The following is a 17,981-nucleotide window of genomic DNA, read 5'->3' on the forward strand; positions in this document are numbered from 1 at the left end:
ATCTCTCCTTTTAGGGGAGAAGTTTGCACTGAACCTGTCAGCCAGTATGTTGGCAATGTCTGTTGGATCAGTAATCTTCACATCATTTTGAACTAGTTCTGAGCATATCTGGGAGTTTCCTCCCAGGTTTCTAACATAGCTAAAGAAGGCCTTATGATTGTCTTTTGAGTCTTTAGCTATTTTTCTCTCAAAATTTGCTTTGGATGATTTTATGAGAGCTCTTAGTTTTACTTATAGTGATCAAGGGTGTCTTACCTTTTAAGGATTTTGCTCTATCTTGTAGTAGCTTCCTCCTTTTGTTGTAGAGTTTGTTTATGGCTGGGGTCCACCAGACTGGACGCTTGCCTTTGGTACAAAGAGTCTTTGTTTTGCTTGGGATTGCCTTATCCATGCAGTCCTGCAGGTGCTGGTAGAAGGCATTTGTAAGTGATTCAGCGGCTTGAGTACTGTTTTCCGCCGGCTTGGGGGCCTTAAAGGAGACCACACTAGTCTTTAGAAGTGTGAAGTCGGCTTTCGAAGTTCTTTACTGTGGTCTTTTTATTTCAGGTGGGGTGGGATGAGGACCACCAGCGAGATTAGTTTGTGAGCTGATCTCACCAGTGAGGGGTATACTTCGGTGTTGAACATTGTGCTCCCATGTTCGTGATGATGAGATCAAGTATGTTTTCTCCTCTTATGGGGATGGTGACTAGTTGTTCCATGGCATTTGAGTTTATGAATTCCAGGAACTTTTGGGCTAGGGTGTTTGGGCTTGAGTAGTGTTCCCAGTCTATATTAGGGTAATTGAAGTCACCTAGTATGATGGTGTTTGGTGATACATTTATCCCTCTAGTGTTTTCAGGAAGGCCATGTGAGGTTCCTGAGTTTGTGAGGGTGGCCTGTAACATGCTACGATTTGCAGAGCAGTCTTGCCTATGGTTAATTGCACCTGGATGGTCTCCGATGCATCGTGCGTTGCCACCAGTCTTGAGGTGTGGGTGTCCTTGATGAATATGGATACCGCCGCCCCTTTTTTGGTATTTTGCGGATTATTGCGTCGGAACGCATGATAAGAGGTAAAACCTGATAGTGCTGGGGTGCTCTCAGGAGCCTTGAACCAGGTTTCTGTCACTGCACAGACATCGATGTTCTCCATACTGAGAAGGGCCTCGAGTGCGTGCATTTTGAGATTTAGACTTCTGGCATTGAGCAGCATTACCCTTAGTTTTTTCCTTTTTTGTGTTCTAGGGTGGTAGGTTTAGAATTTGAGCCTTGCCTAAAAAAGGCACTATGGGGTTGGCAAGAGCCTTTGCCAATATCCGGAATCCCAGGGGTGACAGGTGCAAGCCGTCCCTTGCGAAGCAGCGTGGCTTGTCCAGCATGTCATCCCAGGCAGACAGACATTGGATCCCCTTTGAATGACACCAGAGTTTAAGCCAATTGTTAAAGCTGATCATCTTATCTCTGTATTGTGGCATCATTCTTGGTGAAGGTAGGATACTGCTCAAGGTCAGGGTCATACCTGCCTGGGCTACATAATCAGAGAGCTCCTCAATGTCTCTTTTCATGTAGTCCAAGGAGGTACGTCTCAGGTCGTTTACACCAGCGTGGACAACGACTGAGTCGTATTTGTACCTGCTGTTGAGAGACCTGAGTGCTTGCGTTATGTGGTGGATTCTAGCGCCCGACAGGCAGCTTACTGTGACCTTCTCCTTACTCAGTCTGGTGGCCGGACGTCAGTGTGTCTGACTATGGAGTCACCAATGACTAGTGTGTCTGGCATTGTGTTTGGCCTTAAGGGCTGTGACTGTTTGACACTCTGACTGTGAGGTCTATGTGTTGCAGGTGTTGTGTTCTGAGGTGGTGGTTGTTTGGGTGTCTGCTTTGGTGGCCTCTGCTGTTTTGGTAGATTTTTGATCAGAGCCGCCGAGTATGTCTTTGTGTGTTTATGTGTATGATTTGAGGTTGTGATGGTACTATGTGAGACTGGGTCTATAGTGTGTGTGGTAACCTTCTCCTCCTGACTGGTCTTGCCAGTCCTATGTTGAGAGAGCTCAGCCTCCAGTTTGGCCGTATAGTTGCATCTCTCGCATGTATTTGTGTTTTGTGGGAGGAGGAGAGGGTTGTCTGTGTACATGAGGCAATTGTAACATTGCCTCAATATTCCCAGGTTCACCAGCTGAGCAGGAGAGGACACTAGCAACTGATCCCTCGACATGCTAGAAGGACTAGACAAAAAACTTTAAAAGAGATTCGGGGACGTGGGTGACCGAGAAATGGGGGTTTGCCTTTTGGGGTGCTATCTATAAGAGTGCCGTATCAAGGTAATAAGTACTGTAGGAGCAAGTGCTAGGTTTAACAGATAGAGAAAAGTCTACTTGGAGTCAAGTAGAGATGATCTTTTAGGTATTAGAGAAAGTGCTAGTAACAGGGATGCTTAAAGGTAAGATTGAAAAGAATGCACTCTGCAGTGTGCACTAGAGAAGTTAGATATGAAAGTAGGTAACTTGAGTTTTACCTGTTTAAAAAGTTAAGGTTTAGTGGAGAGTTACTATTTTTAAAACAGCAAGATGGACTGAAAGGGGTGGTTACTTTTGTATTTTGGTACTATGAAATACTGTAGGATGGCCAATAAATTTAAATAATTGAAGGGGTGGGATTTCAAAAGTGATGGTTTTGTGATTACTCACATAAGCCAGTGAAAGTAGAGAGAAATTAGATATATGGTCAGATTAACATAAGAGGCGGGCAACTAGAAAGACAGTGGTATTTAAGAAGACAACTTAAATGGGTGGCAGGGAGGGAAAAAATTCTGCCTGACTCAGAACAGAGAGAGCTGTGGTCTCTTTTGAAGTTTTAATATGCTGTTAAAACAGAATGCAAGCAAAACACAAGGTAAAGAAAACAAACTACAGTATTCAAAATATAGAAAGGCAATACAGAAATACAAAAAATAACAGCAAACTAACCTTTCCTTCACAGCAAAGTGTAGCAGAGTCTGGATGAGCCTTTCTGGTAAAGAAAGAGACAAACATCTGACAGATGGCACAGGCCTTGTATTTATGATCAGAACCCAGACAGAAAAGACACTGGTCATGTTTGTCTTTGTGTGGAATCTGTCTTCTACAGTAGCACTTGCCCTTCTTGGATGACATTAACCTCTTACAAGCAGGCAGTAACAAAAGCATAATAAAGGTTGTGCCAAATGGGGCATTTATCTGAATTGTAGGAAACTTTTGACAATCAGATGAATAGTGGAAGTGGTCATTCAGACTCGTGGCAGAGAAGTTCTGAGGATGGTACATGCAGATGACACTTTTATGGCTGACATTGGCTGTTCTCTGTACAATGTTGCATGCACCTTGCAGTAGCTTAAGTCTTTGGTATACTGTCTGGACGTTCTGGTCACCTAAGCAGGGATCTCCCTCATGTTATGAATACTGCAACATGGGAATCGAAAGACATCAGAGGGCATACCCAATGGTGACATCACTCAAAGCAAGATGCAAATGGAGATGAAATGTATCGAAAGGAAATAGGTGGGCCTTGAGCTCAGAGCTGAATAATACAAAAACAGATCAAGAATGACTCAGTTTTTGCCAAAGAAGCATATAGACAAAGACAAATGAAATAAACATTTCAAGTAATATGGCTAACAGGAAAGAGGTTATGAAATATTTAAGTTCATAATCATAATTTATGATAAAAACCTAAAATACCTTTAAAACAAATTGCTAACAAAAGGCAAAAGTGACTTACCAGTAATTTCAAACATGTTGAGACTGCTGCTGTCATTTGTCAGTGCTCGTATCTTTATCCCAGACAGAGGAAGTATTCCCTGCCAGACATTAGAATTATATAACTTGATCATGTGTTATTGTCATTGTTATTACTAGTTTTGTTAGTCATTTCAAAATAATAGCTACACACAGGCAATTAAAAGAAGTAAAAAGGGAAAATCATTCAAATAATATTGCCATGAATTTCAGAACTGGAAATAATTCAGCTTAGAGTCATACCTAAATAAAATTCTACTAAGCATGCAGGTTTTAATGAAAAACACCTTACAGGTCTTGACTTCACACATGTAACATAAAACTACACATCTAAAGAAGAAAGGTTTCAAGTTTTCTAGATATCCATAGATCCATTCAGAACCCTTTTTCCAATTTCTACCCACAGGGCTCAGGGTGTCACATCAACAGTGACAATCATTGAGAACCCTGCAGCAGTTGTCTGTCCACACCAAACACAAACTAAAACCTTTGGACTGCACAGTGGTGCAGTGGTAACATTGTTGCCTCACAGCAAAAGGTTCTCTGGTTCGATTCTCGGCTGGGGTGCCCTGGGGTGCCCTCTGTGTGGAGTCTGCATGTCTTCCCTGCATTTGTGTCGGTTTCCTCCTATATTAGAAAGACATGCATCTGGAACTTTTTTCCTCCAGGACTCCGCTGAAAATTGGCTTAATTCCAAGTCAGACTTTCCTGGTTAACAAATGTTAAATAAATCAATAAATATGGCTAATTTAGAGTGTCCAATCTGCCCACTGCATGTCTTTGAAATGTGGGAGGAAACCAGAGCACCTGGAAGAAATGGAAGAGAATACAGGGAGGCTATCAAAGAATATGTACATGCTCTGTTAGGTATGTCTCCCAATATAAAGTTAATAAGCTGCAGACGAAAGGGCAGGAAATACTTTATCAAACTCCAAGCAGCCTTGGCCCAGCTTGGCTGGTCAACAGCTATGTCCATGCAAAACCCAGACATGGCAGTCACCTCTTTAGCAACTCCCCAAGCCATTCAAAACAAAATATCCCTGCTTATCTTTTAATTTTACAGACATATCAGAAAACATGTTTAATTAAATAATTTAACATTCTACTCAAATTAAGAGATGAAGCCTGGAAATGGTGAAATCAAAACCATATTGTAGAAATCACACAAAGTGCTGTTAACCTCAGGAACTCCAACAAAAAAGGCAGCTTACTCTCCAAAACACCAAATTATTCTTTATTATTAGCCTAGAAAATTCTGAGCCCAAGAAAACCATATAATCAGAAGTAAGAAACCTAACCTCTTCCAGGACAGCTCTTAACCTACACCAAACAGCTCTCTATAGCCTAAATACTTCTTAGGAGGATTCATCAAGCTTCCCTCTCCCAATCTCCTAATGACTTCTTAGGACGATTCACCAAGCTTCCCTCTCCCAATCTCCTAATGACTTCTTAGGACGATTCACCAAGCTTCCCTCTCCCAATCTCTTAATGACTTCTTAGGACGATTCACCAAGCTTCCCTCTCCCAATCTCCTAATGACTTCTTAGGACGATTCACCAAGCTTCCCTCTCCCAATCTCCTAATGACTTCTTAGGAAGATTCACCAAGCTTCCCTCTCCCAATCTCCTAATGACTTCTTAGGACGATTCACCAAGCTTCCCTCTCCCAATCTCCTAATGACTTCTTAGGATGATTCACCAAACTTCCCTCTCCCAATCTCCTAATGACTTCTTAGGACGATTCACCAAGCTTCCCTCTCCCAATCTCCTAATGACTTCTTAGGACAATTCACCAAGCTTCCCTCTCCCAATCTCCTAATGACTTCTTAGGACGATTCACCAAGCTTCCCTCTCCCAATCTCCTAATGACTTCTTAGGACGATTCACCAAGCTTACCTCTCCCAATCTCCTAATGACTTCTTAGGACGATTCACCAAGCTTCCCTCTCCCAATCTCCTAATGACTTCTTAGGACGATTCACCAAGCTTCCCTCTCCCAATCTCCTAATGACTTCTTAGGATGATTCACCAAGCTTCCCTCTCCCAATTTCCTAATGACTTCTTAGGACTATTCACCAAGCTTCCCTCTCCCAATCTCCTAATGACTTCTTAGGACGATTCACCAAGTTTCCCTCTCCCAATCTCCTAATAACTTCTTAGGACGATTCACCAAGCTTCCCTCTCCCAATTTCCTAATGACTTCTTAGGACGATTCACCAAGCTTCCCTCTCCCAATCTCCTAATGACTTCTTAGGAGGATTCACCAAGCTTGTCTCTCCCAATCTCCTAATGACTTCTTAGGAGGATTCACCAAGCTTCCCTCTCCCAGGCTACTACATGGCATCATATCACAAATAAGCCAACCTGACTTACCATTCCATTTAAAAAAAAAATCAAAGCTCAAAACATTGAGTTAACAAGATTCCAGCCAGTAACCCTAAAAGCAGTGATGGACTTCACCCATGGTTTATAAATGCCTGCTCCAAATACATATCTAGTAAATTACGTCTTTAACCTTTCACTATCCAAAGGTATTCTCCCCAAACCTGAAAAATTGCACTAATTAAACCCATTCCCAAAACAAGTAAGGCACTTTCCACCTCTGAGTTTAGACCAGTCTCTATACTGCTCACAGTAGCTATGGTTGTTATGATTTTAACATATGACCAGCATTCAGACAACTTCACGGAGTAGCATATCCGCTGCCTCAGTTAACATGGCTTCTCAGCAAATCACGATCATCTGGACCTCACTGATGACATACTTATGGTATAGATAGGTCAGTTATCTTGAACAATTTTCAGAGATGTCACAAAGGTTTCAACATCAATGCACATGACCCACCCACCCCTAGTTAAGCTCTCTTTAACCATGGAATCATAAATAAAACTACTGAGTGTTTGAATAACTTTCTTTCAGACTGAACTCTTAGAGTTAACGTCCCCTGCTCAAAGGTCTAGTCCAGGGATCAGCCATTTCTCCCTTATTATTTTCCATATACATGAATAAACTGTCTGCATCCATCCCAAATTTACTGGTGTTATTGTATGCTGATGACATAGTTGTGTACAGAACAGACTCTTCCTGGAGAAACATTAAACCATTGCTCAAACAAGACCTCTTGTCTTACTGAATGTTCTAACTGCAGACAACATCTCCTCAATTCAAATAAACTGATTTTTATTTTTTATTTATTTATTACATTTGTTTACCAGGTAGTGTCGAACTGGGCCAGGGGCCTGTTTTCAGCAGAGACCCGGGGAGAAAAGCTCCACAGCATTACAAAAACAATATTACAAAGACTATTTTAGAGACTACAATCCAGGCAATAGTACAGTACAATGCAAGAACAAACAAACATAATAGTGCAGTAAAGTCTAAAGAACAATACAGGGAATAGTAGAAAAACAAGCAATAGAACAATACAAGTACTGCATTAATTTACATACTGAGAAATAATACGTATTAGAAGAATTGGAGTTTTGCTGAGAATAGTAAATGATGTGGGTTAATCATTATCCAGGTGACTGGCAGGAGCACAGCCAGTAGTTTGTCAGGTGTACCTTTAGGAGTGATTTGAACTGATCATGGTTGGGGTTTTTTGCTATTGTCTCTGGAAGGTTGTTCCAGAGTTTTGCTATTACGTGTGAATAGAGGGAATCACCGTGACAGTTATGGGAGTTGGAAACATTGAGTAAAAGTTTGTTAGAGGTTTTGAGAGTTCTAATTTTGTTGCTAGGTTGAACTAAGTGGGAAATTGTTGGGCAGTTATGGGTTAAGGTTAGCTGATTAAGTGATAACAGGTTGGGTAGCTCTAGCCAGTTTAGCTGTGAGAGGGCTGCACAGTGGTGGGATCTGTGTGGATGATTAGCAGCATATTTAGCAATCTTATTGTAGCATGCTTAAAGGTTGTTGAGCTCCAATTTTTGTAGGTTTGTTAATATAAGCGAACCATACAGCACGGTGAATAGCAGGTGTGTGTGAGCAGTGGCTAACCTGGCATTGGGAGTTAGGTACAGTTTGGCCCTGTACTGGGTGCCTAGTATGATGTGGACTTTTTAGTTAGTTTGTGCAATATGTATACCAAATTTGAGGTTATCATTTATGATAACACCCAAAAGTTTAGTGCGGTTAATGGGAACTATCTTTGTTCTATTTGTAGCGGTTATTAAGAGAAAGGAAAGGGAAGATTTGGGTTTTCTGTTACTGAAAACTATGATTTTGGTTTTGTTGGGATTTAAAAGGAGTTGGTGCTGACAGAGGTATGTTTTGATGTCCTGAAGAGATGACTGCATTTTTAGTTGGAGTTCAAGGGGTGAGGGGGGGGCAGATAAGTGTAGCATCATTGGTATACTGCACTATGGAAGCTAGCTGAGTGGCAGAACTAAGGTGTTGTGGCTATGGGGTGATAGTTAGTTAGTTCTTTGGAGGGACCACCTTTTTGGAGGGGTATCATCATCATCTTCTTTCGGTTGTTCCCGTTAGGGGTCGCCACAGCGGATCATCTGTTTCCATTTCTTCCTGTCCTCTGCATCTTGCTCTTTCACACCAACCGCCTGCATGTCCTCTCTCACCACATCCATAAACCTTATCTTAGGCCTTCCTCTTTTCCTCTTACCTGGCAGCTCCATCCTTAGCATCCTTTTTCCAATATATCCAGCATCCCTCCTCAGCAAATGTCCAAACCAACGCAATCTCGCCTCTCTTGCTTCGTCTCCGAACTGTCCAACCTGAGCTGACCCTCTAATATACTGATTCCTAATCCTGTCCATCCTAGTCTCACCGAGTGCAAATCTTAACATCTTTAACTCTGCCACATCCAGCTCTGACTCCTGCCTTTTTGTCAATGCCACCATCTCCAACCCATATAACATAACTGGTTTCACTACCCTATTGTAGACCTTGCCTTTCACTCTTACTGGTACCCATCTGTCACAAATCACTCCTGACATTCTTCTCCACCCATTTCACCCTGCCTGTATTCTCTTCTTCACCTCTCTTCCACACTCACCATTACTCCGAACTGTTGATCCCAAGTACTTAAACTCATCCACCTTTACCAACTCTACTCCCGGCATCCTCAACATTCCTCTACCCTCCCTCACATTTAAACACATATATTCTGTTTTAGCCCTGCTGACCTTCATTCCTCTCCTCTCTAAAGCATATCTCCACCTCTCCAGGGTCTCCTCAACCTGGTCCCTACTCTCACTACATATCACAATGTCATCTGCAAACATCATAGTCCATGGGGCCTCCTGTCTGATCTCATCTGTCAACCTGTCCATCACTACTGCAAATAAGAAAGGGCTCAGAGCTGATCCTTGATGTAATCCCATCTCCACCTTAAACGTATCTGTCACTCCCACCATAGTCCTCTCGACATCCTCATACAATACCACAACTCCTCTCTAGGCACCCTGTCATATGCTTTCTCTAAGTCCACAAAGACACAATGCAACTCCTTCTGACCTTCTCTGTATTTCTCCATCAACAATCTCAGACCAAATATTGCATCTGTAGTGCTCTTTCCTGGAACGAAACCATACTGCTGATCACTAATCATCACCACCCTTCTTAACCTAGCTTCCACTACTCTTTCCCAAAACTTCAAGCTGTGACTGATCAATTTTATCCCTCTGTAGTTATATTTTCCAAAGAAGTGGAACATATTGTTCTTTAATAGAGTGAGTAATCAGGATTGAAATGGTGTAAGCAATAGATGGGGCGGCAAGTTTTAGGAATTAATTTGGGAGTTTGTCAGCAGCTATGCAGCAAGGTTTAAGTTTGGTTAAGATGGCCTTTATACAATTAGTTTGGACAGGTTTGGACAGGTGAGAAGGAGAAAGGGTTCTGAATATCTGGGGCAGGGGTGGGGACAGAGAGTGGTTGGAAGGGTTGGTTGTCCAATAGTGAGGTGATAGTGTTGATGAAGTGGGTGTTAAATTGTGTTGAGATAAGGTCTGTGTTGTTTGTAGTGGGTGGGGTAAAGGTACGACCTGGGTTAATGAGCTGGTTGACGGATTGCCAGAATTTTTGGGGTTGTTTAGGTGTTTCTGTTGGCAGGATAGGAACTATGATTGCTTGTCTTTTCTGATCTGTTTCTTTGTTAGGTTTCTCAGTTGCTGATATGTTAAGAGGTCATATTTGTCTTTGGAAATATGGTACGCTTACCAGGCTTTATCTCTATGCTTCATTAGTAGTTTGGTGTCTTTGGTTAGCCATGGGAGTGGCTTAGATTTAGAATGCACTTTTCTAGTGGGGGCAAGAGAATTGAGGATTGAAAAGAAGGTTTTGCTAAAGCACTACACAGCAGCATCTGTAGGTGTTTAAGGGGTGTCCAGTCGCATTGTTGGAGTAGGTGTTTAAAATTAGTGGGGAAGAAATTGTTCTTTGTAATGATGTATTTATAAATGATGTTGCTTTGTGTATGCACTCACTTTCTGTAGGGAAAGGTTGGAGAGTGATCACTGAGGGTGTCAGGAATGCAAGTGGCTAGTTAACTTAGGCTGGGTTTGTTAGTTATGATCAAGTCTAATGTTGACTGCTTGTTGGTGTGTTTGTCTGTGCGGGTTGGACAGGTTATTGTTTGGTTGAAGTTGAAAAGATTTATAAAACCTGATGGGCTATTTGATGTGCAGGTTTGCCAATCCAGGTTAAAGTCTCCAAGTACAATATTTTCTTGGGTGAATTTGGTAGCTGCCCAGTGAAGCAGATTTTCTATGCTGGGAAGGTTATTGTCAGGTGGAAGATAGGTGGCTATGATAATTATGGCTTTGTTCTGGTTGATTTCAAGGCAGGTAGGCAGTATTTCAGAGTTAGGAAGATCATGGGGTGGTGCAGGTTAGTTGTAAAACTTTGAGGGTGTCTTTGAACATAATAGCAACATCATCTCCATGTTTATTAACTGTCTTGTCTTATAATGTTATAGCCTTTAGTGAGAATTTCACTTCTGAAATATGGGGATTTAACCAGGTTTTAGTTGTCACAGCTACATCTGGTGAGTAGGTGGCTAGGGTAGTGTTGAATACCCTGGTTTTATTTATGATACTATGGAGGTTGATATTAAGAAGGAGCAGATCAGAGTTAGAGGTTCTGTGAAAGGGGGGGTATGGATGAGAATGTGTGCTGGATTGGTAACAGGTTGTAGGTCTGGGATATGAGGAAGATAGAAGACATGGAGAGTTGATGTCATTGGGACCTGGGTTGGGATGGATGTCAGCACGTAGTTTTATTTGTGAAATGAGGTGTAGTAGGAAAAGTCTAAGTTTGATTGCAAGTTTGTGGTATTTGGTGGGAGGGGAACTAAGATGTTGGGTGCAAATGTTTGAGAGGTGGGAGGAGATAGGTTGTGTGATTGAAGAGTTGTGGTTTAATGTTAATATACACAGTGGATTGTGAGTGGAGTGTGGATAGTGGTAGTGTTGGTGAGTGGAGATATTTGAGTTTGTGTGCGTGGGGGTGGTGGCGTTGTAGGTTAGGTAAAGAAAGTGGAGAACGAGAGTATCGGTAAGAATGAAAAAGAGGAACTGCATGGTTTGTGGGTGGGCTGGATGTGTAGAAAGAAATGAGATGAGGGCGGTGGAGTTCATACTCGGGTTAGCGCAGGTCTCTGATAGCTGCTGGTAGTGAAAAAACCTATGCCAGAGAATAAAAACAAGCCTGCCGAGGAGCCAGTATGCAGGTAATGTATTTGAAGCCAGCTGACAGAGGGTTTCTACAAGTAACTAATTTCCACCAGTGTTAAAAAAACAAAATTAGGAGAGGGCTGAAATATCTGCAAGTAGGAGGGAAGAAAACAGGCAGGAAAAGACCCCCCCCCCAAAAATAAAAAACAAGGGTCCCAAAGTGTGGCAGATTAGAGGCAGTGGAAGATATAGCAAGGACTTAGGGACAGGGTTAGGGACAGAAAGCAGTCAGTGGGCCTTAATAGCTAGGGGGTACCGGCAACTGCCATTCCAGGTAGTATGCTTCCTCACAGTTAATATAAAGAGAAAAAAATAGAGTGGTAATGAAAAAAAATGTATCGGTTTAGGCAATTGTTTAAATTAGTAACATACTTAGTTACACTTCCAGATGGGGGGATTGTTTTATTTGCTGGAGCAGGATGTCAGTCTTGCGAGGGACCCAAATGCAGTGTAGAAGAGCTGGGTAGACAGCAGGAAATGTGTAGTTAAATTTAATGGGAGCATGCTATGCCGGAGGCCACGTACCGAGGGAACTGGGATACAGGTGTGGAGGTCTTGACTGGGGGATTATTTAAAAAAAATGCTTTATGGTAATCCTCAAAACTAAACCAAAATCCACTGGACTAAGAAATCATGGATAATAACATCCCCTTCCTGACAACCAACTCATTTAGATACTTGTGTATTTGGCTTTGCTGACTCCTCAAATTCCAACCTCATAGCTATCAAAAAAAGCCAAAACAGAGCAAATACTTTTTTGAGCTTAAATATATCCCACATTTTGTCCCCAGCAGGGAGGTAGAATTTGGTAAAGGCATCCTGCTATCCCATTTAGAATACACCCCCCCATTACTGCTACTGTCAAAGAAAAAAACTTAAACCCTACAGTCAACCACCACTGACATTTGCTGATTTATAACCCTACTCCCCAGATCTGAACACCACTGCTCTCTACTACAAAAGGCCAACTTGCTTCAAATCCAAAATAAATAAGATTTCCCTCTGTGCTCCCTTCTTCAACTAACTGGCTATCAGATTTACTATAAAGCAGAGAATCTATAACTGCAAATCACAATGCCACCCCTAAGACATTCTACAATTTCCCAGGACACTCAAGAAATGCAGTAAATGCATCTACTCACTCCTATGACCCAAAGTGTGCAATTCTTAATCCTCATCATAAGGGACCCAGTTACGTGAACATCGGAAAGTCCCTTTAAGATGACCTGATAAAGCCAAATGCTGCTTCCATACTGGCAATATAATCTAATTCTAGAATTCAAAGACTTTTCCTGCACTAGTCAGCATGTAGTCTTAACACTATACCCTTTGCAGCAATGGTTGGGTTGTCTCTGCCACATTTTTCCCCATTGCTATAGGTTCCTAGGTTTATAGATGTATACTAGGCTAATGACCACTAGGGCCTTTGTAAGCCTAGCTATGCATCCCAAATCTCTGACAAGTTCTGCTACCTTTGACATTTGTAAGCAAGACTTTGGGAGATGAAACATTTACAAGCAGGGCTCTAGGAGATGAACTATTTACAGACTGCCTACAAATACAGAGAAGGTCCATTAGAGACATATAAGTGCCAAACCAAGGGTGAATTTCCTGATCTTCATCCTTCTGTCCAAGTTATATATGAATTGGGTTAGGGAGGAACTTTGGTTCACATGGATGAGGAACCTGTTTCAGAGAAGTGGTAGTCTCTAGGCTATATACCTTTCTCTCCAGCAGGTCCTATTTATATCACAGGCAAGGTTTAGGTCTTTAGAATGGGTTATTCTGGTGCTGTTTGCTTTACAGATATGCAGGAGGTCCATCAGAATGGGGTCTGCCTATGTCTTGTAAGCTAGGCATAGATCTCCCATCAACAGCTTGTAAGAGACAGAATTCAGGGATATGGACATGAGGTGGTTTGCATAAGACATGTTACTTATGTCCTATATTCTTTTAGTGAAGAACCTCTGTAGACATTCCAGTTATTGGATATGTCTGGTTATGTACGTACAAAAGGAGGCATTGTACTCAAGCATAGGTCTGATGAATGCTGAATACATTGGAATAATGACTTCCTTGGATCGAGATGCCATAGCTTTGTTTACAAGCTGCACATCAAAGAATGATTTCCTCATTCTTTTGATGGTCAAATGCTATATTACTGTCTAAGTGTGTCCCCAAGTCTCTGACTACTAGGTCAACTCTTAGGGCTGGGTTATCAATATGATAGATTTGATAACAAAAACAACCCCCCAGGCTCCATATTAGACTGGATACTAGTATCCCATCCTAACAAAGTCATTAAATCTGGTGTCATTCCTGACCCATTAGGAGACCACCTCCCTGCCTTCATCCATCGGGCTACACCCATTTCCCCACACTCCCATCACTTCATTCATACCCGTAACCTCTCTAACTTTAACCCTACTACTTTCTCTGATTCCCTTAAGCTAACTAACTGGAATCCCTTAAAAACTCTTCCTTTAGATGAAGCCGTTGACGACTTCAGTTCTACATTCATAACTGTCCTTAGCTCCCTCGCACCAATAAGAACAAAAAGAGTTAAAGCAAATACCACCCCATGGCTCACCAAAGACACCAAAAACATTATGCTAGAAAGAGATAAAACCTGGAAAGCTTACCTCCATCATAAACAGCCAGAAATCTTACTTAAATATAAACAGCTTAGAAACCTAGCCAAAAAACAAGTCATTAAAGACAAAAAGTCTTACTACATCAAACTACAAGCTAATCACACAAAAAAACCCAAACAATTCTGGAACTTTATTAATTCCCTCCTTAGGCCTGGTACAAAAAACAACCCATGCCCTGACACCAGCAAATCTGACCTTGAAATTGCCACAATGTTCAACACCTTCTTTACCTCTTCTATTGCTGAGCTAACTAAGACCTTTACCAACAATAACCCTCCACCTCCTACTTCTCAATCCCCCCCCCCTACTTTTGAACTCAAACCCATCTCCACCAACCTAATAAAGAAACTTCTCTCTAAACTAAAACTTTGCTCCAGTGCCCCTGACAGCATTCCTTCCTCCTTCCTAAAAATAGCCTCTGACAGTATTGCTCTGCCTATAAGCATCCTGATCAATAGATCATTACTTTAATCCTATGTACCCAAACTATGGCATACTGCATTTATTCTTCCACTCCACAAGGGTGGCAAAAACTGTAACACCTCCAATTTCCACCCCATAGCCATCCTCTCCCCACTCCAAACTTCTTGGAAAATGCATTCACCTGCAGCTCCTGCCATTCCTTACCAAACACCAACTACTCTCCCCTACCCAACACGGCTTCCGTCCAGGACACAGTACCAACTCTGCTCTTCTCTCCTTCTTACATTCTGTCAATTTAGCTCATGACTGTGGTAATATGCTATCCTCTGTTCTGCTAGACTTATCTAAAGCCTTCGATACCATCTCCCATAGTCACCTACTAAATCATCTGTTTAACCTCATGCTCTCCCAAAAAACTCTTTCCTGGTTCTCCAGCTATCTTTCTGATAGATCCCACGCCATGCAATGGGGCCAGGCCACCTCCACTTTCCTCCCTACCCCCACTGGAGTACCCCAAGGTTCCATTCTTGGCCCATTGTTGTTTAATATCTTTATTAATGACTTCCACAAAGTCATACCTAATACCAAAATTGTGCAATACGCTGATGATTCCACTTTGATCTGTTGTGCTTCTAACCTAAAAGATCTCCAACTTCTAACACAAACTGCCTTTTCAACCACTGGAAATTGGATGCTCCAAAATCACCTCTCACTAAATGCCAACAAAACTAAGATCCTTTTATTCTCTCGATCAAAATCCTCCCCTATTGACAAAAACTTACTCCAAATCAGCAGCCTTAACAACCCCATTATAGAGGTCGTACCCTCTGCCAAACTTCTTGGTGTAACCATTGATGAACACCTAAAATTTAATAATCACATCCAGTTAAATATCAAGAAAACCCACATAAAACTAGGCCTACTTTACAGAAACAGCCACCTCCTCTCTCTTCCACCAGACTAACTCTCACCACAACCTATCTGTTTCCCTCTCTACTGTATGACGCTCCTCTACTCACTAATTTATCTTCCACACTCAACTCCAAATTGGAAGTATGTTATAATAAAATAGCCAGATTCAAGACGAATGCCAAATCCTCTTCTCATTACTGCACCTCCCTGCACTCTCTAAATTGGCTTGAACTCCCCAATCTACTTGACCTTCATCAAATCACCACAGCCCACAAACTATTGTTCCAACCTACTAACTGCCCTGCACTATCCAATATTCTGCAGCCTTATAACCCCCTCAGATCGCTTAGATCTACCCACCAAAACTTGATCACCATCCAAAAACCCAAGCGCCTAGCTGGGCAGCTTCTGCTATCTTTTTCCCTAGCTAAAAAATGGAATACTTTGGCCTCCACACTGAGGACCTGTGACAACCTTAATAACTTCAAAACTCAACTTGATTCTTACCTCTATCTAAACAGGAAATGCAACTGTACTCTTCTATCCATTCCTCTCAAGCTCTCCTCCCCCTTTACATCAGGCTAACCTTCTTACCTTCCTAACCTAACTTTAAATTGTTGATTATATATGTAACCAAACAGTAAAATCTAGCCATGATACTATATGCCCATTTTTACTCCTGAACTAAACTGTATATATATATATATATATATATATATATCTATATATATATATATATATATATATATATATATATATATATATATATATATATATATATATATATATATATATATATATATATATATATATATATATATATATATTTTTTTCTCTCCTTTGGAATGCTACCTGTTGTTTGCAATTCTAACTTTCTTTGTAATTAATCATGTAATTAAACTTTGTATTGTGGAGCTTTTCTCCCCGAGCCTCCACTGAAAGCAATCATGTAATTAAACTTTGTATTGTGGAGCTTTTCTCCCGAGCCTCCACTGAAAGCAGGCTCCCTAAGCCCAGTGGAACTAAACTGTAAATATTTTTTTTCTCTTTTTCTCTTTTGAATGCTACCTGTTGTTTGTAATCCTAACTTTCTTTGTAATTAATCATGTAATTAAACTTTGTATTGTGGAGCTTTTCTCCCTGGACCTCCACTGAAAACGGGCTCCCCAAGCCCAGTGGACCTTCCTGGTCATCAAACTGAAATAAATAAATAAATAATAGTTATCAGGGGTGGATGACTTTTCAAAGGACACTATTATGCATTTCTTGGCATTTAGTTTCAGTCCATGGATCTGACACCATGTCAGCCCTTCCTGGAGAACATTAGTATTAGTGGGGGATTCAATGACAGCTCCTAATTTGCAATCATCTGCAAATTTAGTCAGCCAGAGGCCACTGACATTGGCCTTGACTTCAAAGAAGTAAATGCCAAAAAGGAGAGGTCTCAGGACCAGTCCCCGAGGGGATCACCTTGTGGCTGGCCTCTTTGTAGAGGTGGACTCGCCAATTCTAGCTTCCTGGGTCCTGTCTGTGAGTTAACTGGACATCCACAGGGTGACACAAGGTTTTGTACCTAACCTCTTGAATTTGGCAACAATGCTCAAGTGGACTGTTGTGTCAAATGTCTTGGCCAGGTCAAGTTAGGCAGTGTGAACCATTTTGTCTTCATCCGTTGCTTTGGTGACCTTCTCAAAGAAGTCCACCAGGTTGAGTAGGCATGACCTGCCCTTGATGAAATAAATCAAATTGGGTTGGGTCCAGTGTCTGGAGATTTCTTATGTCATTACTGGTAATTTCCATGATATTTCTATCTATGGCTTTGCATATGAGACTAGTCAGACTTATCGGTCTATAGTTCCAGGGCTCACCTTTGTGCAGAGGGATGACCATTGCTGTTTTCCATTCATGAGGCACAAGCTTGTTTGGACACTACATTAAATAGCAATTATACAGGACCTGATAGGTCATATTTCATGCTATTTAGACGGCATACTGGGATATTGTCTGGGCCCATTGATAAAGCAGTCTTGGCCTAAGAGAGAGCATTAAGGACCTGTTCCCCAGTGATAGCAGGGGGAGTTATATTTGATGGTATTTCCTGAGGGACGTTTGAGAGAGATAGAGAGAGAGAGAGAGAGAGAGAGAGAGAGGTAAAGCTGGAGCTGAATTTGTTGGCCAGTAGGTTTGCTATATATTCTGGCTCAGTACAGGTGACTCCATTAACAATGAGCTCTGCACATAATTATATATTGCCTTTGAGGTTGCGGACATAGCTAAAGAATGCCTTGTGGTTGTCCGTGAACTGAGAGTCCGACCTTACTTCAAATTTAGCTTTGGTAGACATTATTTGCCTCTGAACTGTTTGTTCAGTTTGATGGGAGTGCTGTTATCTTGCTGGGTGCTGTACCCCATAATTTTTGCCATGATTTTCTTTCTTCTGTAAAACAGCCCACTGATATTGTGATTCCACCAGGGTGGCTTGTTTTTGGAGTTAGTTCCGTACTTTTTCCTGGAGGGTACAGCTGCCTCTATGCAGCTATTAACATGCTTG

The 17,981-nt window shown here is 41.6% G+C and overlaps 1 protein-coding gene across 1 annotated transcript in view; it reads right to left on the minus strand.

Moving 5' to 3' along the window:
* The window catches only part of LOC122795004 (rho guanine nucleotide exchange factor 7-like), a 925,778-nt gene that overhangs the window by 581,275 nt on the left and 326,522 nt on the right, over window positions 1-17,981 (minus strand). Inside the window, exon 6 of the mRNA XM_044063590.1 lies at window positions 3,739-3,817. Coding sequence (XP_043919525.1) covers window positions 3,739-3,817 — 79 coding nt within the window. The remainder of the gene's footprint in view (window positions 1-3,738; window positions 3,818-17,981) is intronic.

This window comes from Protopterus annectens, chromosome 2.part1 (assembly GCF_019279795.1).
Source record: "Protopterus annectens isolate FY-2018-M chromosome 2.part1, PAN1.0, whole genome shotgun sequence".
Classification (NCBI taxonomy): Eukaryota; Metazoa; Chordata; order Ceratodontiformes; family Protopteridae; genus Protopterus; species Protopterus annectens.